This window comes from Salvelinus alpinus, chromosome 16 (assembly GCF_045679555.1).
Source record: "Salvelinus alpinus chromosome 16, SLU_Salpinus.1, whole genome shotgun sequence".
Lineage (NCBI taxonomy): Eukaryota > Metazoa > Chordata > Actinopteri > Salmoniformes > Salmonidae > Salvelinus > Salvelinus alpinus.
In genome coordinates this window covers 46,639,616-46,662,711 of record NC_092101.1, presented here as the reverse complement: position 1 = coordinate 46,662,711, position 23,096 = coordinate 46,639,616, and the positions used below count along the sequence as shown (strand labels likewise).

The window sequence follows — 23,096 nt, the reverse complement described above, 5'->3', positions numbered from 1 at the left end:
ACTTGATTGTTGACAAGTGAAATTTTGGGACTATGTCAACGATTAACTAATGAAACAAATACCAAAAGATAGTTTTTGGGTTGAATTTTCCATTATCGCCAGCCCAAAATAGATGGATTGTGTATGTGTTCCATTCAGAGGGTGAATGGGCAGGACAAAAGATTTAAGTTCCTTTGAATGGGGTATGGTAGTAGGTGCCAGGCGCACCGGTTTCAGTAAGTCAAGAACTGCAACGTTTTTTCACGCTCAACAGTTTCCTGTGTGTATCAAGATTATTATTATTATTTATTTTTTATTGAACCTTTATTTAACTAGGCAAGTTAGTTAATAACAAATTCTTATTTTACAATGATGGCCTACCCCGGTTAAACCCTCCCCTAACCGGGACGATGCTGGGCTAATTGTGCGCTGCCCTATGGGACTCCCGATCACGGCCGGTTGTGATACAGCCCAGGATCGAACCAGGGTCTGTAGTGATGCCTAATGCACTGAGTTGCAGTGCCTTACACGCTGACCAAACCCCACTCGCACGTTGATTCTGTTCACCCACACCAGAAGCGATCAGGACACGCAAGTTGAAATATCAAAACAAACTCTGAACCAATTATATTTCTTTGGGGACAGGTCAAAAAGCATTAAACCTTTATGGCAATTTAGCTAGCTAGCTTGATGTTGCTAGCTAATTTGTCCTGGTTTAGAAACATTGGGTTGTTATTTTACCTGAAATGCACAAGGTCCTCTACTCCGATAATTAATCCACAGATAAAACGGGAAACCGAATTTGTTTCTCGCCATCGCTCCTCCTTCCTTCAGGCTCTTTTTCTTCTTTGAACTTTATATGGCGGTTGGCAACCAACTTTACAGCATTACTACAACCGACCGGAGTGTGGACCTAAGTTCTATCTTTCAATCACCCACGTGGGTATATGCTCCTAAAAACCAATGAGGAGAAGGCACGTGGGTATATGCTCCTAAAAACCAATGAGGAGATGGCACGTGGGTATATGCTCCTAAAAACCAATGAGGAGATGGCACGTGGGTATATGCTCCTAAAAACCAATGAGGAGATGGCACGTGGGTATATGCTCCTAAAAACCAATGAGGAGATGGCACGTGGGTATATGCTCCTAAAAACCAATGAGGAGATGGGAGAGGCTGGACTTGCAGTGCGTTGAGCGTCACAAATAGAACCAATTTCTATTTTAGTGCCTGGCCATGCAGACGCTTGCTGTGGTGTGGTCAGCATGTTAGACTGCTGCGCCACTCAGGAGCCCTCTAGAATGGCCTACCACCCAAAAGACATCCAGCCAACTTGACAGAACTGTGGGAAGCATTGTCAACATGGGCCAGCATCCATGTGGAATGCTTTCGACACTTTGTCGAGTTCATGCCGTGACAAATTGAGACTGTTCTGAGGGCAAAAGGTAGTGCAACTCAATAGTAGGAAGTTGTTCCTAATGTTTTGTACACTCAGTGTATAGTCTTGCGAGTGTGCATAGAGTCAGTGGAAGATAGGGTCAGTGCAGATAGTCCGGGTAACCATTTAATCAACTATTTAGCAGTCTTATGGCTATCTAGCAGTCTTATGACTTGGGGGTAGAAGCTCGCAGAGCCTGTTTGTCCGAGCGCCGATGCTCCGGTGCTGTTTGCCGGACGGTAGCAGAGTAAACAGTCTTTGGCGTGGGTGTAGAAGCTTGCTGAGCCTGCTTGTCCAAGAGCCGATGCTCCGGTGTCTATGGCGTGGGTGGCTGGTGTCTTGATGTAGAGGACCTGGAACATATCCCAGTCTGTAGTAGCAAAACAGTCTTGTAGCCTCACGCCTGCTTCATTGGACCACTTCCATATTTATTGGATCAGTGGTACTTCCTGTTGGAGCTTTTGTTTGTAAACAGGAAACAGTTTTGCAAAAGGAAGGACAAGGGACGACCGTTTATGCATTTCTCTGGGTAGAATAAAAATGGTCTAGAGTTTTAGAACCTCTGGTTGGTAGACGTGAGGTAGACGTGTTGGTAGACGTGTTGGTAGACATGTTGGTAGACGTGAGGTAGACGTGAGGTAGACGTGTTGGTAGACGTGTTGGTAGACGTGAGGTAGACGTGTTGGTAGACGTGAGGTAGACGTGTTGGTAGACGTGTTGGTAGACGTGTTGGTAGACGTGAGGTAGACGTGTTGGTAGACGTGTTGGTAGACGTGAGGTAGACGTGAGGTAGACGTGAGGTAGACGTGTTGGTAGACGTGAGGTAGACGTGAGGTAGACGTGAGGTAGACGTGTTGGTAGACGTGTTGGTAGACGTGTTGGTAGACGTGAGGTAGACGTGTTGGTAGACGTGTTGGTAGACGTGTTGGTAGACGTGAGGTAGACGTGTTGGTAGACGTGAGGTAGACGTGTTGGTAGACGTGAAGTAGACGTGTTGGTAGAGGTGAGGTAGACCTGTTGGTAGAGGTGAGGTAGACGTGTTGGTAGAGGTGAGGTAGACGTGTTGGTAGAGGTGAGGTAGACGTGTTGGTAGAGGTGAGGTAGACGTGTTGGTAGAGGTGAGGTAGACGTGAGGTAGATGTGTTGATAGAAGTGAGGTAGACGTGTTCGTAGAAGTGAGGTAGACCTGTTGGTAGACGTAATGGTAGACGTGAGGTAGACGTGTTGGTAGACGTGAAGTAGACGTGTTGGTAGAGGTGAAGTAGACGTGTTGGTAGACGTGAAGTAGACGTGTTGGTAGACGTGAAGTAGACGTGTTGGTAGAGGTGAGGTAGACGTGTTGGTAGAGGTGAGGTAGACGTGTTGGTAGAGGTGAGGTAGACGTGTTGGTAGAGGTGAGGTAGACGTGTTGGTAGAGGTGAGGTAGACGTGCTGGTAGACGTGTTGGTAGACGTGAGGTAGACGTGTTGGTAGACGTGAGGTAGACGTGAGGTAGATGTGTTGATAGAAGTGAGGTAGACGTGTTCGTAGAAGTGTTGGTAGACGTGTTCGTAGAAGTGTTGGTAGACGTGTTGGTAGACATGTGAGGTAGACGTGTTGGTAGAAGTGAGGTAGACGTGTTCGTAGAAGTGAGGTAGACCTGTTGGTAGACGTAATGGTAGACGTGAGGTAGACGTGAGGTAGACGTGTTGGTAGACGTGAGGTAGACGTGTTGGTAGACGTGTTGGTAGACGTGTTGGTAGACGTGAGGTAGACGTGTTGGTAGAAGTGAGGTAGATGTGAGGTAGACATGTTGGTAGATGTGTTGATAGAAGTGAGGTAGATGTGTTGGTAGACGTGTTGGTAGACGTGTTGGTAGACGTGAGGTAGACGTGTTGGTAGACGTGAGGTAGACGTGTTGGTAGAAGTGAGGTAGATGTGAGGTAGACATGTTGGTAGATGTGTTGATAGAAGTGAGGTAGACGTGTTCGTAGAAGTGTTGGTAGACGTGTTGGTAGAGGTGAGGTAGATGTGTTGGTAGACGTGAGGTAGATGTGTTGGTAGATGTGAGGTAGATGTGAGGTAGACGTGTTGGTAGACGTGAGGTAGACGTGTTGGTAGATGTGAGGTAGACGTGTTGGTAGAAGTGAGGTAGACGTGTTGGTAGAAGTGAGGTAGACGTGTTGGTAGAAGTGAGGTAGACGTGTTGGTAGAAGTGAGGTAGACGTGTTGGTAGAAGTGAGGTAGACGTGTTGGTAGAAGTGAGGTAGACGTGTTGGTAGAAGTGAGGTAGACGTGTTGGTAGAAGTGAGGTAGACGTGTTCGTAGAAGTGAGGCAGAAGTGTTGGTTGATGTGAGGGAGAACGGTTTTAAGTCTCCCCCTGTTAAAGTTTCCACCCACCAGAAACACTGCCTCTGGGTAAGCGGTTTCATGTTTGTTTATGGCCCCATACAGTTCCTGGAGTATCAAAGTGGTGTTGGCTTGTGGAGGGATGTAGACAGCCGTGATAACTACAGATTAGAACTCTCTTTGTAGATAAGAGGGTACAGCTTACCCTTGGTGTATTCTATATCAGGTGAGCTAACCCATGGTGTATTCTATATCAGGTGAGCTAACCCATGGTGTATTCTATATCAGGTGAGCTAACCCATGGTGTATTCTATATCAGGTGAGCTAACCCTTGGTGTATTCTATATCAGGTGAGCTAACCCATGGTGTATTCTATATCAGGTGAGCTAACCCATGGTGTATTCTATATCAGGTGAGCTAACCCATGGTGTATTCTATATCAGGTGAGCTAACCCATGGTGTATTCTATATCAGGTGAGCTAACCCATGGTGTATTCTATATCAGGTGAGCTAACCCTTGGTGTATTCTATATCAGGTGAGCTAAAGCTCGAGATTTCCTTGACACTGGAAGCAACACACCAGTTGTTGTTTATGAAGAGGCACACTCCCGCTATTGTAGAGGCCGTCTTCGTCCGATCGCGCCGATGCATGGAGAGACCGCTGAGTTCTACGTACATATCAAATCTAATTTTATTTGTCACATACGCGTGTTTAGCATGTTATTGCGGGTGTAGCGAAATGCATGTAGAAATGCTTATAGTAATCCAGCCACGTTTCTGCAACACATATAATATTGCTGCTTTTCAAAGTCTCTCTGATAGGAGACTCGCGAGTGAAGCTCATCCATCTTATTCTCCGGTGACTGAACATTTGCCAATAGAATGCAGGGGAGTGCCGCAGGGGAGTGCCGGTCGATTTTGTCTTTGTTCCAGTCTCGCCAGGATGCCGGCCCAACTGCCACGTCTACGCCTGCAGCGTTTTGATAGCCAATGAAACAAAGGTCCGGTATGAACAAAGGAACAGCTGAGTCGGAGTTAAAGTGGGATTTGAAGTTAAATTGAGGTTTGTAACTGTCGATCTGATGTCCAGAAGTGCTTGGTGGTCACGTGATAATAGTAGGAACTTTCTGTACAAAAGAAAGTAAAGATAAACACGAAAAAGTCACTAAAGTCGGTTTGGAACTCGTAGGATGTCGTGCTTCTCCGTCGGAACCATCTTTCTTTATTCTTTCTTAGAGAATATGGAACTGCATCTTGCACAACTCTATACAAATAAGAGAAAGTACTGTACTTCAGCTTGTAGGCTGTGTGTAACTGTTAAAGTAAAATTAAGGTCTGTTTGAATGGGTTTACAATAACCTGCACCGTTCCTTCTTCCCTTCGTAATCACTGATCTGACACAATAGGGATGGGTGTGAGACAGGCTTCCAGTAAGTAGCTTTCACCTATCCGCCGGTGATGTCAGATCATTGATAACTTTCAGCGAAGGACGGAAAGGAACGACGCATGTTAAACGTTTACGGACAGACGCCCTTCTCTGTCAGAGTTACACATGCCAGGTCAAGTGCTTGGTCACGTGCCAGTTCAAGTGGTCTTATTTGGTCTTATTTGCAAATGGGTGCACAAGACCTGGTGCAGTGAAGTAAACAATGCCTCTATCAGGCCATAAGTCAAACAAAAGCTACTTCATGAAGTCCAGTGCCTGGGACAGGAGAGTACTGTATCGACCGCCCTCGGAAGTATCATGGAAGGTCAACACACACATCTATAAACTGCTCATTAAGAGTTAACAGTTATTGGAACAATAATAATGGATACTGTCACGCCCTGACCTTAGTTCCTTGTTTATGTCTCTATTTTGGTTTGGTCAGGGCGTGAGTTGGGGTGGGCATTCTATGTTTTGTTCTATGTTTTGTATTTCTATGCGTTTGGCCTGGTATGGTTCCCAATCAGAGGCAGCTGTCAATCGTTGTCTCTGATTGAGAACCATACTTAGGTAGCCTCATTCCCACCTGGTGTTTGTGGGTAGTTGTTTTCTGTTTAGTGTATTGCACCTTGCAATACGCCTTTTTTTGTTATAGTATTCGTATTTATTAAAAGGATTATGAATACTTACCACGCTGCACCTTGGTCCTTTTCTCCTTCTCCCGACGACAATCGTTACAGATACATGCTTATAAATTATTATAAACAAATCAATTAGACTGAATAAGAAATATTGTAGCTCTCACCATATATCATTGCAACCCTTTTTGATGCTTTAAAAACTTAGCAAAAAAACAGAAACGTCCCTTTTTCAGGAGCTTGTCTTTTCAAAGATAATTCATAATAATCCAAATAACTTCACAGATCTTCATTGTAAAGGGTTTAAACACGGTTTCCCATGCTTGTTCAATGAACCATAAACAATTAATGAACATGCACCTGTGGAACGGTCATTAAAGACACTAACAGCTTACAGACGGTAGGCAATTAAGGTCACAGTTATTAAACTCAGGACACTAAAGAGGTCTTTCTACTTACTCTGAAAAACACCAAAAGAAAGATGCCCAGGGTCCCTGTTCATCTGCGTGAATGTGCCTTAGGCATGCTGCAAGGAGGCATGAGGACTGCAGATGTGGCCAGGGCAATAAATTGCAATGTCCGTACTGTGAGACGCCTAAGACAGCGCTACAGGGAGACAGGATGGACAACTGATCGTCCTCGCAGTGGCAGACCACGTGTAACAACACCTGCACAGGATCAGTACATCCGAACATCACACCAGTGGGACAGGTACAGGATGGCAACAACAACTGCCCGAGTTACATCAGGAATGCACAAACCCTCCATCAGTGCTCAGACTGTCCGTAATAGGCTGAGAGAGGATGGACTGAGGGCTTGTAGGCCTGTTGTAAGGCAGGATCTCACCAGACATCACCGGCAACAAACCCGACAGGACTGGCAAAAGTGCTCTTCACTGACGAGTCGCGGTTTTGTCTCACTAGTGTTGATGGTTGGATTCTCGTTTATCGTCGAAGGAATGAGCGTTACACCGAGGCCTGTACTCTGGAGCGGGATCGATTTGGAGGTGGAGGGTCTGTCATGGTCTGGGGCGGTGTGTCACAGCATCATCGGACTGAGCTTGTTGTCATTGCAGGCAATCTCAACGCTGTGTGTTACAGGGAAGACATCCTCCTCCCTCATGTGGTACCCTTCCTGCAGGCTCATCCTGACATGACCCTCCAGCATGACAATGCCACCAGCCATACTGCTCGTTATGTGCGTGAATTCCTGCAAGACAGGAATGTCAGTGTTCTGCCATGGCCAGCGAAGAGCCCGGATCTCAATCCCATTGAGCACGTCTGGGATCTGTTGGATCGGAGGGTGAGGGCTAGGGCCATTCCCCCCAGAAATGTCTGGGAACTTGCAGATGCCTTGGTGGAAGAGTGGGCTAACATCTCACAGCAAGAACTGGCAAATCTGGTGCAGTCCATGAGGAGGAGATGCACTGCAGTACTTAATGCAGCTCGTGGCCACACCAGATATTAACTGTTACTTTTTTGACCCCCCCTTTGTTCAGGGACACATTATTCAATTTCTGTTAGTCACATGTCTGTGGAACTTGTTCAGTTTATGTCTCAGTTGTTGAATCTTGTTATGTTTATACAAATATTTACACATGTTAAGTTTGCTGAAAATAAACGCAGTTGACAGTGAGAGGACATTTTTTTGTTGTTGCTGAGTTTATGTAATGTTGATAAAACTCCTAAAAAGTCCTGCTTCATAAACAGAGGAATGCTAGCCTCAAGACTTTCCTGACCTTGTTGACATAACCTGCTAGTTTATGTTATATGGTGCTCTGCTGTAATATTGTAGCCACTTCCACTGAGCCTTGAGATGAAACCTTAAATCCCTTCTAACTCAACAGTGAACTTCTCTTCCCCTCCTATTATTAAGGAAATCCGGAGTCTGTCTCTTCCATTTGTCCAGTGGTTTCGGTGACTTGTGATCAGTTATATTCATGTATTCATTGTCGTTTTCCCCTTTAAGTGGATCAGAAACCATAGGAAGGTCATGGCGGATATGTTCTTGGTTGTATGTGACAAGAAACTAAGGCCATGTCTAAGGTCATAGAAACTAAAGTCAAAACGAAGGTAATTTTTGGTAGATAGAGCAGAGGTATTCAGGTATTCAGAGTGTTTTTGGTAGAAAGAGCAGAGGTATTCAGAGTGTTTTTGGTAGAAAGAGCAGAAGTATTCAGAGTGTTTTTGGTAGAAAGAGCAGAGGTATTCAGAGTGTTTTTGGTAGAAAGAGCAGAGGTATTCAGAGTGTTTTTGGTAGAAAGAGCAGAGGTATTCAGAGTGTTTTTGGTAGAAAGAGCAGAGGTATTCAGAGTGTTTTTGGTAGAAAGAGCAGAGGTATTCAGAGTGTTTTTGGTAGAAAGAGCAGAGGTATTCAGAGTGTTTTTGGTAGAAAGAGCAGAGGTATTCAGAGTGTTTTTGGTAGAAAGAGCAGAGGTATTCAGAGTGTTTTTGGTAGAAAGAGCAGAGGTATTCAGAGTGTTTTTGGTAGAAAGAGCAGAGGTATTCAGGTATTCAGAGTGTTTTTGGTAGAAAGAGCAGAAGTATTCAGAGTGTTTTTGGTAGAAAGAGCAGAGGTATTCAGAGTGTTTTTGGTAGAAAGAGCAGAGGTATTCAGAGTGTTTTTGGTAGAAAGAGCAGAGGTATTCAGAGTGTTTTTGGTAGAAAGAGCAGAGGTATTCAGGTATTCAGAGTGTTTTTGGTAGAAAGAGCAGAGGTATTCAGAGTGTTTTTGGTAGAAAGAGCAGAGGTATTCAGAGTGTTTTTGGTAGAAAGAGCAGAGGTATTCAGGTATTCAGAGTGTTTTTGGTAGAAAGAGCAGAGGTATTCAGGTATTCAGAGTGTTTTTGGTAGAAAGAGCAGAGGTATTCAGGTATTCAGAGTGTTTTTGGTAGAAAGAGCAGAGGTATTCAGGTATTCAGAGTGTTTTTGGTAGATAGAGCAAAGGTATTCAGGTATTCAGAGTTGTTGGTACATAGTGCAGATGTATTCAGAGTGTTTTTGGTAGAAAGAGCAGAGGTTTTTAGGTATTCAGAGGGCTTTTGGTACATAGAGCAGATGTATTCAGGTATTCAGAGTGTCTACCATGTTATATTTACATTTTACATTACATTCATTGTTGAGTTTATATTGAATGTTATTGTTGTGCCTTAGGTATTCGGAGCATCTGGCTAGCCGTCCCTCGGACCAGCCCTCCCAGGGGGCCAGTTCCAGCCCCTCTGAGGAGGCAGGGGGGGTCCGGAAGCCCTCTGCCAACAGGGGGAAGAGGCGCCGGCGCAACCCTGAGCTGGATGAATCACAGTACGAAACAGAGTACACCACGGGAGGAGAGACTGGCAACGAACTGGACCCAGAGGAGTGGGAGAGGTGAGACACACAGGGAGGCATGAACATACACATACACACGTACAAATGTATTACACTCATGACTAACTCACTTTTGATAAAAGCATCTGCTAAATGGCATATATTATATATTATTATATCAAACAAATTGGCAGGCACGTTCACGCACACACACACACACACACACACACACACACACACACACACACACACACACACACACACACACACACACACACACACACACACCTGCAACAATGCAATGGTAGTGTGGGAGGTTAGACACACATGGCAAATACTCATACACACGTAATCACACACACACAAACAAACACTAGAGCCATATTAGTCTGAGATTTTACACACGCACACACACACCCAGTACACGCTTAGAAAAAAAGGTGTTATCGAGAACTTGAATAACCCTTTTTGAATAACCCTTTTTGGTTCCAGGTTGGACACTTTGGGTTCCAGGTAGAACCCTTTTGGGTTCCATGTAGAACCCTTTCCACAGAGGGTTCTACATGGAACCCAAAAGAGTTCTACCTGGAACCCAAAAGGGTTCTACCAGAACCCAAAATGCGTTCTACCTGGAACCAAAAAGTGTTCTCCTATGGGGACAGCTGAAGAACCGCTTTGGAACCCTTTTTTCTAACAGTATAGCAGTCTGGGCTGGTCTTGTTTGGTCCAGTACAGTAACTAATCTCTACTGGCATGCCATTCCACATGAGGTTGTAATTGAAAATAATGAGAGAATTGGGCCAAAGGTTTAAGGTGTGGGGGTCAGTTGTGAGTAGGTCGTTAGTGAGAGAGCTGCATCCACCTCCCCTCTGCCTTTCCTCTCCTTGAGACAGAGGGCCCTGGTGAGAGAATTGGGATCTTAAGACCATTGTTTGACTGGTGTAAAACAGAAGATATGAAGCCCTGGCTTTCTGTATTGTGTATTACAGGAGCACTCAATTCCTGTAATGGTCGAGAAGTGACCAAAAAGAAAGCGGAGCTTCTCGTTGAAATATGCTGAGTGTTTCAGCAAGACAGAATATGACCCTAATACTGTTGATCATAGTACATTCGAATTCTATTGATCAAATTCACTATATGACCAAAAGTATGTGCACAATTACACGTCGAACATCTCATTACAAAATCATGGGCATTGAGTTGATCCCCCTTTCCTGCTATAACAGCCTCCACTCTTCTGGGAAGGCTTTCCACTAGATGTTGGAACATTGCTGAGGGGACTTACTTGCATTCAGCCAGAAGAGCATTAGTGATGTCGAGCACTGATGTTGGGCGATTAGGCCTGGCTCGCAGTTGGTGTTCCAATTCATCCCAAAAGTGTTTGATGGGGTTGAGGTCAGGGCTCTGTGCAGGCCAGTCAAGTTCTTCCACACTGATCTCGACAAACCATTTCTGTATGGACCTCGCTTTGTGCACGGGGCATTGTCATGCTGAAACAGGAAAGGGCCTTCCCTAAATTGTTGCCACAAAGTTGGAAGCACAGAATTGTCCAGAATGTCATTGTATGCTGTAGTGTAAACATTTCCCTTCACTAGAACTAAGGGGCCAAGCCCAAACCATGAAAAACAGCCCTCAGACAATTATTCTTCCTCCACCAAACTTAACAGTTGGCACTTGGGGCAGGTAGCGTTCTCCTGGCATCCGCCAAACCCAGATTTGTCCATCGGACTGCCAGATGGTGAAGAGAGCGCGTTTCCACTGCTCCAGAGTCCAATAGTGTCGAGCTTTACACCATTCCAGCCGACGCTCGGCATTGCACATGGTGATCTTAGGCTTGTGTGCAGCTGCTCGGCCATGAAAACCCATTTCATGAAGCTCCCGACAAACAGTTATTGTGCTGACGTTGCTTCCAGAGGCAGTTTGGAACTCGGTAGTGAGTGTTGCAACCAAGGACAGACGATTTTTACACGCGGTCCCGTTCTATGAGCTTGTGTGGCCTATCACTTTATGGCTGAGCTGTTGGTGCTCCTAGATGTTTCCATTGCACAATAACAGCACTTACAATTGACTGGGGCACCTCTAGCAGGGCAGAAATTTGACGAACTGACTTGTTGGAAAGGTGGCATCCTATGATGGTGCCACGTTAAAAGTCACTGAGCTCTTCAGTAAGGCCATTCTACTGCCAATGTTTGTCTATGGAGATTGTATGCTTGATTTTATACACCTGTCAGCAACGGGTGTGGTTGAAATAGCCAAATCCACTAAGTTGAAGGGGTGTCCACATACTGTTGTGTATATACAGTTGAAGTCGGAGGTTTACATACATTTAGGTTGGAGTCATTAAAACTCGTTTTTCAACCACTCCACTTGTTAACAAACTATAGTTTTGGCAAGTCGGTGAGGACATCTACTTTGTGCATGACACAAATAATTTTTCCAACAATTGTTTACAGACAGATTATTTCACTTATAATTCACTGTATCACAATTCCAATGGGTCAGAAGTTTACATACACTAAGTTGTAATCCATGATGGCGTAGCAGTCGGACGTGTCTTTGTTTTGTCCTGTCCCGTGTAAATAGTCTTTCGTATTTTTCGTATACATTTCGTATATATTTTAATTTCACTTTCCATCTAGGAACTGAATATACATTCCTACATTCCGCCTCACCCAATGTGGTACGGACCTGCTATTTTTTTATACTTTAGAACCGTAACCCCAATCAGAAGCTAGCCAGATAACTAGCTACTAGCTAGTAGTCAGTTAGCCACTGCTGCGGTCTTCACCCTCAACTCGGACACAGCCAGCTTCAATACCGGGCCAATACCTGCCAGTCTGCAAGCGCGATATCAACCCAGAGCATATAGGACTGCTTTTTCTCTACCACATCACCGGATTCCTGACGCAAGCTCTGGACAATTACACCGTATCATCACAGCTAGCTAGCTGCAACCGAGTGGCTACTACTGGCTAACACCTCTGTCCCGAAGCAAGCACCAGTTAGCCTTGAGCTAGCCTCGAGCTAGGCCCATCTGCCGGCTAGCTGAAGAGGTCTACCAGCGAATTCTTGGGCTACTATACCAGCTACAAGCTAATTTAGCCATTTTTTTTTATTTATTTTTTATATATATATATATATATATATATATATATATTTTTTTTTTTTTTTTTTTTTTTTTTGCCGCTGCTAGTAGCTTTTTACCTTCTGCACAGACACCAGCCCTGTTATTAGCCTGGATATTACTCACCAATTTACCAGCATCGGACTGTCTCTCGACAACAACGCCGGATTCCTGCCGTAATCCCTGAGCCACTGCTTCTGATCCTCACAGCTAGCTTGCGGCTAGCGCAGCTAGCGCCACTGCCACGAAGCTAGCACCAGTTAGCAAACACAATTCTACAATTCACAACCTCTCTTTCGCCATCGCCATCTGGCTTGGATTCTCTGTCGACACGACCACATCTGAGCAGACCCCCTCCGTCTGAGCAGACCACCCCCCGGGCTACTAACTTTAAACGCCGCGTGCTAGCTTAGTGGGTGCCTCCCTACTCCATCTACGGCTGCCCCCTGGACACTATGATCACTTGGCTACATAGCTGATGCATGCTTGACTGTCCATTAATTCACGGTACTCCATTCTGTTTATTTGTGTTTTATCTGTCGGCTCTGTGCTATAACTCAGGATCTGTGTGTAGTTAATCCGACCCTCTCTGCCTACTCGTCGCCATTTTTACCTGTTGTTGCTGTGTTAGACTAGCACCCTGTTATTGCTGCTGTTATCTTACCTGTTGTTTTAGCTAGCTCTCCCAATCAAGACCTGCAATCACTTTATGCCTTATTGTATGTCTCTCTCAAATATCAATATGCCTTGCATACTGTTGTTCAGGCTAGTTATCATTATCATTGTTTTGGTTTGCAATGGACCCTGTAGTTCCACTCTCCGTACCTCTGATACCTCCTTGGTCCCACCCCCCACACATGCGGTGACCTCACCCATTGAGACCAGCATGTCCAGAGATACAACCTCTCTTATCATCACCCAGTGCCTGGGCTTGCCTCCGCTGTACCCACGCCCCACCATACCCCTGTCTGCACATTATGCCCAGAATCTATTCTACCACGCCCATAAATCTGCTCCTTTTATTCTTTGTCCCCAACGCTCTAGGCGACCAGTTTTGATAGCCTTTAGCCGCACCCTCATCCTACTACTCCTCTGTTCCTCGGGTGATGTGGAGGTAAACCCAGGCCCTGCATGTCCCCAGTCACCCTCATTTGTTGACTTCTGTGATCGAAAAAGCCTTGGCCTCATGCATGTCAACATCAGAAGCCTCCTCCCTAAGTTTGCCTTACTCACCGCTTTAGCACACTCTGCCAACCCTGATGTCCTTGCCGTGTCCGAATCCTGGCTTAGGAAGGCCACCAAAAATTCTGAGATTTCCATACCCAACTATAACACTTTCCGTCAAGATAGAACTGCCAAAGGGGGAGGAGTTGCAATCTACTGCAGAGATAGCCTGCAAAGTTCTGTCATACTTTCCAGGTCTATGCCCAAACAGTTCGAACTTCTAATTTTAAAAATTAATCTCTCCAGAAATAAGTCTCTCACTGTTGCCGCCTGCTACCGACCCCCCTCAGCTCCCAGCTGTGCCCTGGACACCATCTGTGAATTGATCGCTCCCCATCTAGCTTCAGAGTTTGTTCTGTTAGGTGACCTAAACTGGGATATGCTTAACACCCCGGCAGTCCTACAATCCAAGCTTGATGCCCTCAATCTCACACAAATCATCAAGGAACCCACCAGGTACAACCCTAAATCCGTAAACATGGGCACCCTAATAGACATTATCCTGACCAACCTGCCCTCCAAATACACCTCTGCTGTCTTCAATCAAGATCTCAGCGATCACTGCCTCATTGCCTGTATCCGCCACGGGTCCGCGGTCAAACGACCACCCCTCATCACTGTCAAACGCTCCCTAAAACACTTCTGCGAGCAGGCCTTTCTAATCGACCTGGCCCGGGTACCCTGGAAGGATATTGACCTCATCCCGTCAGTTGAGGATGCCTGGTCATTCTTTAAATGTTACTTCCTCACCATATTAGACAAGCATGCTCCGTTCAAAAAATGCAGAACCAAGAACAGATATAGCCCTTGGTTCACTCCAGACCTGACTGCCCTCGACCAGCACAAAAACATCTTGTGGCGAACTGCAATAGCATCGAAGAGCCCCCGCGATATGCAACTGTTCAGGGAAGTCAGGAACCAATACACGCAGTCAGTCAGGAAAGCAAAGGCCAGCTTTTTCAAGCAGAAATTTGCATCCTGTAGCTCTAACTCCAAAAAGTTCTGGGATACTGTAAAGTCCATGGAGAACAAGAGCACCTCCTCCCAGCTGCCCACTGCACTGAGGCTAGGTAACACGGTCACCACCGATAAATCCGTGATAATCGAAGACTTCAACAAGCATTTCTCAATGGCTGGCCATGCCTTCCTCCTGGCGACTCCAACCTTGGCCAACAGCCCCGCCCCCCCCGCTGCTACTCGCCCAAGCCTCCCCAGCTTCTCCTTTACCCAAATCCAGATAGCAGATGTTCTGAAAGAGCTGGAAAACCTGGACCCATACAAATCAGCTGGGCTTGACAATCTGGACCCCCTATTTCTGAAACTGTCCGCCGCCATTGTCGCACCCTCTATCACCAGCCTGTTCAACCTCTCCTTCGTATCATCTGAGATCCCCAAGGATTGGAAAGCTGCCGCGGTCATCCCCCTCTTCAAAGGGGGAGACACCCTGGACCCAAACTGTTACAGACCTATATCCATCATGCCCTGCCTATCTAAGGTCTTCGAAAGCCAAGTCAACAAACAGATCACTGACCATCTCGAATCCCACCGTACCTTCTCCGCTGTGCAATCCGGTTTCCGAGCCGGTCACGGGTGCACCTCAGCCACGCTCAAGGTACTAAACGATATCATAACCGCCATCGATAAAAGACATTACTGTGCAGCCGTCTTCATCGACCTGGCCAAGGCTTTCGACTCTGTCAATCACCATATTCTTATCGGCAGACTCAGTAGCCTCGGTTTTTCTAATGACTGCCTTGCCTGGTTCACCAACTACTTTGCAGACAGAGTTCAGTGTGTCAAATCGGAGGGCATGTTGTCCGGTCCTCTGGCAGTCTCTATGGGGGTACCACAGGGTTCAATTCTCGGGCCGACTCTTTTCTCTGTATACATCAATGATGTTGCTCTTGCTGCGGGCGATTCCCTGATCCACCTCTACGCAGACGACACCATTCTATATACTTCCGGCCCTTCCTTGGACACTGTGCTATCTAACCTCCAAACGAGCTTCAATGCCATACAACACTTCTTCCGTGGCCTCCAACTGCTCTTAAACGCTAGTAAAACCAAATGCATGCTTTTCAACCGTTCGCTGCCTGCACCCGCACGCCCGACTAGCATCACCACCCTGGACGGTTCCGACCTAGAATATGTGGACATCTATAAGTACCTAGGTGTCTGGCTAGACTGCAAACTCTCCTTCCAGACTCATATCAAACATCTCCAATCCAAAATCAAAGCAAGAATCGGCTTTCTATTCCGCAACAAAGCCTCCTTCACTCACGCCGCCAAACTTACCCTAGTAAAACTGACTATCCTACCGATCCTCGACTTCGGCGATGTCATCTACAAAATAGCTTCCAATACTCTACTCAGCAAACTGGATGCAGTTTATCACAGTGCCATTCGTTTTGTTACTAAAGCACCTTATACGACCCACCACTGCGACCTGTATGCCCTAGTCGGCTGGCCCTCGCTACATGTTCGTCGTCAGACCCACTGGCTCCAGGTCATCTACAAGGCTATGCTAGGTAAAGTGCCGCCTTATCTCAGTTCACTGGTCACGATGGCTACACCCACCCGCAACACGCGCTCCAGCAGGTGTATCTCACTGATCATCCCTAAAGCCAAAACCTCATTTGGACGCCTTTCCTTCCAGTTCTCTGCTGCCTGCGACTGGAACGAATTGCAAAAATCTCTGAAGTTGGAGACTTTTATCTCCCTCAACAACTTTAAAAATCTGCTATCCGAGCAGCTAACCGATCGCTGCAGCTGTACATAGTCCATCTGTAAACTACCCACCCAATTTACCTACCTCACCCCCCATACTGCTTTTATTTATTTACTTCTCTGCTCTTTTGCACACCAGTATCTCTTCTTGCACATGATCATCTGATGATTTATCACTCCAGTGTTAATCTGCTAAATTGTAATTATTCGATTTATTGCCTACCTCATGCCTTTTGCACACATTGTATATAGATTCTCTTTTTTTTCTACCATGTTATTGACTTGTTTATTGTTTACTCCATGTGTAACTCTGTGTTGTCTGTTCACACTGCTATGCTTTATCTTGGCCAGGTCGCAGTTGCAAATGAGAACTTGTTCTCAACTAGCCTACCTGGTTAAATAAAGGTGAAAAAAAAAGAAAAAGAAAAAGAAAAGTTGCCTGTGCCTTTAAACAGCTTGGAGAATCCAGAAAATGATGTCATGGCATTAGAAGCTTCTGATAGGCTAATTGACATAATTTGAGTCAATTGGAGGTGTATCTGTGGATGTATTTCAAGGCCTACCTTCAAACTCATTGCCTCTTTGCTTGACATCATGGGAAAATCAAAAGAAATCAGCCAAGACCTCAGAAAAAAAAATTGTAGACCTCCACAAGTCTGGTTCATCCTTTGGAGCAATTTCCAAATGCCTGAAGGTACCACGTTCATCTGTACAAACAATAGTACGCAAGTATTAACACCATGGGACCACGCAGCCGTCATACCGCTCAGGAAGAAGACGTGTTCTGTCTCCTAGAGATGAACGTACTTTGGTGCGAAAAGTACAAATCAATCCCAGAACAACAGCAAAGACCCCTGTGAAGATGCTGTAGGAAACAGGTACAAAAGTATCAATATCCACATTAAAACGAGTCCTATATCGACATAACCTGAACGGCCGCTCAGCAAGGAAGAAGCTGCTCTAAAACCGGCATAAAAAAGACAGACTACGGTTTGCAACTGCACCTGGGGACAAAGATCGTACTTTTTGGAGAAATGTCCTCTGGTCTGATGAAACAAAACTAGAACTGTTTGGCCATAATGACCAACCACACCATCCCAACCGTGAAGCACGGGGGTGGCAGCATCATGTTGTGGGGGTGCTTTGCTGCAGAAGCGACTGGTGCACTTCACAAAATAGATGGCATCATGAGGCAGGAAAATTATCTGGATATATTGAAGCAACATCTCAAGAGATCAGTCAGGAATTTAAAGGTTGGTTGCAAATGGGTCTTCCAAATGGACAATGACCCCAAGCATACTTCAGAAATTGTGTCAAAATGGCTTAAGTACAACAAAGTCAAGGTATTGGAGTGGCCATCACAAAGCCCTGACCTCAATCCCGTAAAAAATATGTGGGCAGAACTGAAAAGGCGTGTGCGAGCAAGGACAACAAACCTGACTCAGTTACACTAGTTTTGTCATGAGGAATGAGCCAAAATTCACCCAACTTATTGTGGGAAGCTTGTGGAAGGCTACCCGAAATGTTTGACCCAAGTTAAACAATTGAAAGGCAATCCTACCAAATACTAATTGAGTGTATGTAAACTTCTGACCCACTGGGAATGTGATGAAAGAAATAAAAGTTGAAATAAATCACTCTCTCTACTATTATTCTGACATTTCACATTCTTAAAATAAAGTGGTGATCCTAACTGACCTAAGACGGGGAATTCTTACAAGGAGTAAATGTCAGGAATTGTGAAAAACGGATTTTAAATGTATTTGGCTAAGGTGTATGTAAACTTCTGACTTCAACTGTATTGTGTATGTGTAAACAATGTCTAACAATATTCTCTGACTTCGTCTACCTCTCTCTCTCTCTCCCTCAGCGTCTACCCAGAGATAACGTCAGACAGCCAGCGGCAGGAGTACAAGAGGGAGTTTGATGCCGACCTGAGGGAGTACAAACACTTGTGTGCTGAGATGGATGACATCAGTGACCAGATGAACAAACTCAGCAGGCAGCTGGACACACTGGACGAGACCTCCGCCCAGTACCAGGTGAGACACCAGAGGGAGACCAGTGGAGGCTTGTGTCAATGTAGTATTTACATATATATTTTTTAAATGTTATGTTATTATTTTTGAGAGTACAGCGGGAAATGTGGAGAGAGAGACAGACAGTAGGGTCATAGACAGTAGGGTCATAGACAGTAGGGTCATAGACAGACAGTGGGGTCATGGACAGACAGTGGGGTCATGGACAGACAGTGGGGTCCTAGACAGAGGGTGAACAGACAGTAGGGTCATGGACAGAGGGTGGAGACAGACAGTAGGATCATAGACAGACAGACAGAAGGGTCATAGACAGACAGAAGGGTCATAGACAGACAGAAGGGTCATAGACAGACAGAAGGGTCATAGACAGACAGTAGGGTCATAGACAGACAGTAGGGTCATAGACTGACAGTAGGGTCATAGACTGACAGTAGGGTCATAGACAGACAGTAGGGTCATAGACTGACAGTAGGGTCATAGACTGACAGTAGGGTCATAGACTGACAGTAGGGTCATAGACAGACAGTAGGGTCATAGACAGAGGGTGGAGACAGACAGAGGGTGGAGGTGGGGCTACAACCATTGTCGCCAGGGGCCATATGTGTGTCCGGATGGTGGAGGCTGGTGTCAATTTAAATGGGAGGACAAGCTCAATACTATGAGCTCTCCTTCCTTCACCAGCCTCCACTGAGATACACACTTAGAACCAGGGAGAAATACTTCTTATTCTCCTCATTCTTTACTTCAGGTTGTGGCAGAGGAATATAATCGACTGAAAGACGTTAAGAGGGTGAGCAGACATTTCTATGAAATCCCATACATTATAAAGAATGAACCTTTATCACCCCATGATGGAGAATAGACGATGAAACAAATGATCTGTTTTCTCTCTGCTCCTCCCCAGACACCAGACTACCAGGCTAAGAAGCTGGAGTGTCGCAAGTTGAGACACAAACTGTTCCATGTCAAACGTGTGGTCAAGGCCTACGACAAGAGCCTTTCTTAAAGCCACGCTCTCCCTCCAACCCTATCCACCCCCTCCTATGTCGTCATGACAACACCACACTCCTGGACTAAGACTATGCAGAAACACTAAGAATATGTAGAATGTTGAAAACCAAAGCTCCCTTCTTGGCATTTACACACACACACACACACACACACACACACACACACACACACTAATGACATGGTTATGTGATTCCTTCTGCCTCGATTAATTTCAGACCAGTTCTCTACTCTCTGTAGATTGCTTCACAGACACCATCGTGCACTGTGGGGTTGAAAGACTATATTCATAATACTTCACACGTAACACATAGCCCACTAGCACTGCCATATTCCTAACTGTGCCTAGTAAGTAACATTGTTGTACATGCTTGCCTTGAAACACTGCAGCCTATTTGACTGGATGGGTGTGGTTATAAAAGGTCACTTCAATGTCGTTTCACCTGAGGTGGTCTGTGATAAAGGCATTGGGCCTTTGCTGGTTCCTGTTTGCATTGTTTTATCTCCACAGATAAGGCAGTATCACTGAGTGTAGAAAAGGGCGAGTCATGCACCTAACCTACTAGAACAAACCCGTGCTGTGTGCTTCAAGCACTCCACAAAAGAAAGCTAAAATACCCACTGTTTTCTCTTACAAAGGACTGAATTCTACCTTGTATTATGACCGTTGGAGGACCTGCAGTATGTGAACACTCTCGGAGCTGCGTTCGTAAATTCGGTCTGGCTATCAACCCCGATTTCAGAGCACTCTAGTCTGAGTGTGCCAGAGCGCAAACAACTGACAACTGTTGAACATGGCTGGTGTCAGTAAACGTCGGTAAAAAAAGGCGTAATTAAATTGTTGCCAGCAGCACAGTTACAGTCACCAACTGGGTAACATGAAAACAGCCTAACCAGCTTAGCTAGGGCGAGTAAAATGGTCAGTGAGGTGTTCTCTCATTTGTGTCTGGAAGTAGCTAGCAAGCTAGCCAACGTTAGCCAGTTAGTTTGGGAGCTTGACCGCCATTGGGAGGTCAGAATGCACGGAACAACCGTAGTCCTCCGCCACAGCGTCCAGTGTGCTTCTCTGAACGCTCCGACGAGAGCGAAACGCTCGGAATGTACGAACTGACACTCTGACAACACCGCACTCTGAACGTACTCGGGCATTACAGATTGAATTTACAAACACACCCTCTGTGGTGTATTGCCATGACAACCTCAATGTTATGTTTGAGAAAAGTAGGGCTATGTTTGCAACATTGTCAGTAAAATTAGTATTGTACTGTGTCTGCAGATCATTTCCAACATCACCATCTAGACTTCTTATAAATATGTTGTCCATTGTGATTAACTGTATATTTTGTATATATTTTGGAGTTAAACAGGATTTAAATGGTGAAGTATTTACTAATAACACGGGATCAAGAGGAACAAAACGCTTTGTATTTGTCCTATGCATTCTTCATGTTAGGAGCCGTCTATCTGAATTCATGCCACGTTAACGAGCCAGTCAGAACTAGGAAACGCTGACATTTCCGACTTGCTAACTGGTTGAACGCGGCACGTGTATAACTTCAACCAGTTAGCAAGTCGGAGATGTCAGCGTTTCCTAGTTCCGATGAGTACATGAACGCGGCAATATAGTGACATTTTGTACTTACTGAAGAGACAAATGAACTGTTGTCCAGGGTGTTTTCTCAGTGGTCATTCACAATGCACTGATGCTATGCACATATTAACCAATGACAGGGGCAGTATTTTATGAACAATATTTGTCTCATCATGTGCTCTTTAAACACTGTGGGAAGCATGCATCAATGTGGTAAATATATCAATAAGCTCAACTCTGATTTGATTTCTCTGCTGTGATATAATGATTATGATTATGTGTTGTTGTCACTGCTCTGCTAATACACACCTTCTGCAAGGTAATGCTTCTCAATGTCAGTTTAGAAAATTATTTACAGCTATTTGGATTATTTGTTATTCATTTGTATTTTCTGTGCTTGAACTGAGTTTTTTGAAGAACAGATTTTTGTCTTCTCCCTGTTTGAGTCTTTTATTTTTATATGAATTTATTTCCTTTCATGTTACTGTAAAATCTCTTGTAAAAAGGCATAATTTCTAAAACGTATTGATTGCCATGAAAAAAATAAACTTCTGTAATTCTTTAACAACGGTAATGTAACAAATACAGTATCCAGGATCCCTTTCCTTTCTCCTACTGCCATCTAATACCATACTGCTGGTCAAGTTACCAGCTTGTTAGCCAGCTTAATATGACTGGACTAGGCTGTTTATTATCAAACAAATATCTAGCAGCCTGCAGGTAGAAGGGGAAACATTCAGGTCTAGCTCTGGTAATATAGTGTATCATAACTTTTGAATGGTTTTCTGCATGGTAAAGTCTGCCTAATCAGACATGCTCATGGTTCTCACAGGTAAGGTGCAATTAATCGGTCGCTACCTCACTCTTCAGTGAAGAGGAAATTCAGCAAATCTTGGAGGACAGCGGGGGAGAATCTCAATTGGATTTTGCTCGACACCTTGCAACCTCTTCTCTGTCCTCTTCTTGCCTCCTTTGGAAAGATACTTACATATTTTTCAATTATCGATCAGATTTTCACAACTCATTTACCAATCACATGTCTTGTCTTCCGATTTAATTTTTCACCTGTAAACCTCTGGTGAAGACAAAGGCTCCCGATGCGTTGGTTTTATCAACTGTTATCAACTTACACTTTCCTCAAAGAGTTGCTGAATTACTTCTTCAGTCTCACAGGTGAGGTGAAATGATACAATGTATCCACTTTGCTGGCGATGTTTTCTGCTCAAATAATTATACAATTATAACAACAGCCGAAGTGAACCAGACGTGAACCAATAACTTTAACAACTCTCTTTAGTAGGAATACGGTACCCTACAGCAGTGGTCCCAACCAGGGGTACTAGGACCTGGGGGTACCTGGCCTATCCACAGGGGGTACTAGGACCTGGAGGTACCTGGCCTATCCACAGGGGGTACTAGGACCTGGAGGTACCTGGCCTATCCACAGGGGGTACTAGGATCTGGGGGTACTTGGCACAGTAACTGAAAAAGGTCTGGAACCAGTCCCCTACAGTAATGTAGTTCCTGATAAAGATCAACAGTGTAGGACTACCTCATGTTTGCCCAATAAGGGGGCTGTGCAGAGAACACAATCAGACAGCGTTCTTCCGACACGGTCGCCCTGTTTCTAGACAACTTTAATGTGTTATTTCTTACATTATTCTTACATTTATTTTCTCAGAACGTTTCCATGTGTGTATTGTTTTTTGTATTGCTAGGTATTACTGCACTGTTGAAGCTGCACTGTTGAAGCTAGCATTACTACCCCTGCGATAACATCTGCAAATCTGTGTACGTGACCAATAAACTTTAATTTGATTTTGATTTGATATCAGCTCTTGTCTAATCAAGACAGTTTTCAAGCCTTCTAAGGACTATAAGGCTTGTAATCTTCTAAATTTCCATAGATATAACATGCTTTCATGTTTTAAAAGCCTTATCTAGAATGTTCAAACATTTTAAGTGTTATTCCCAAATCTCGCTCATGTCTGACAGTTTGCAACAGTCCCATGCTCACGCCCCATACAGCTGAAGGTAAACTGTTACTGCCCTCTGGTGGTGGTCTGAAATCTTGTTAATATACCCTTTTTGTGTTGCAAACATTGCTGCACGAGGACGATGCGCAAAAGTTGGTGTCAGATCAAAGGGAGTGCTTATAGATACCAGCAAATAAAGCCTCTATTTACATGTTTCTTATGAGTGCATTTCACACTACTATTGGATTATAATAGGATTTTAAGGCTCTTATGAATGTCCTGCTTAATATAA

At 44.9% G+C, this 23,096-nt stretch overlaps 1 protein-coding gene across 1 annotated transcript in view; it reads left to right on the top strand.

Annotated features, from left to right (window-relative positions):
- LOC139541602 (occludin) overlaps nt 1–21,411 on the top strand; it is a 54,359-nt gene extending 32,948 nt beyond the window's left edge. The window contains exons 5-8 of the mRNA XM_071346415.1: nt 8,963–9,175; nt 18,061–18,232; nt 18,978–19,019; nt 19,134–21,411. Coding sequence (XP_071202516.1) covers nt 8,963–9,175; nt 18,061–18,232; nt 18,978–19,019; nt 19,134–19,235 — 529 coding nt within the window. The 3' untranslated portion in view covers nt 19,236–21,411. The remainder of the gene's footprint in view (nt 1–8,962; nt 9,176–18,060; nt 18,233–18,977; nt 19,020–19,133) is intronic.
- Nucleotides 21,412–23,096: the final 1,685 nt, after the last annotated feature.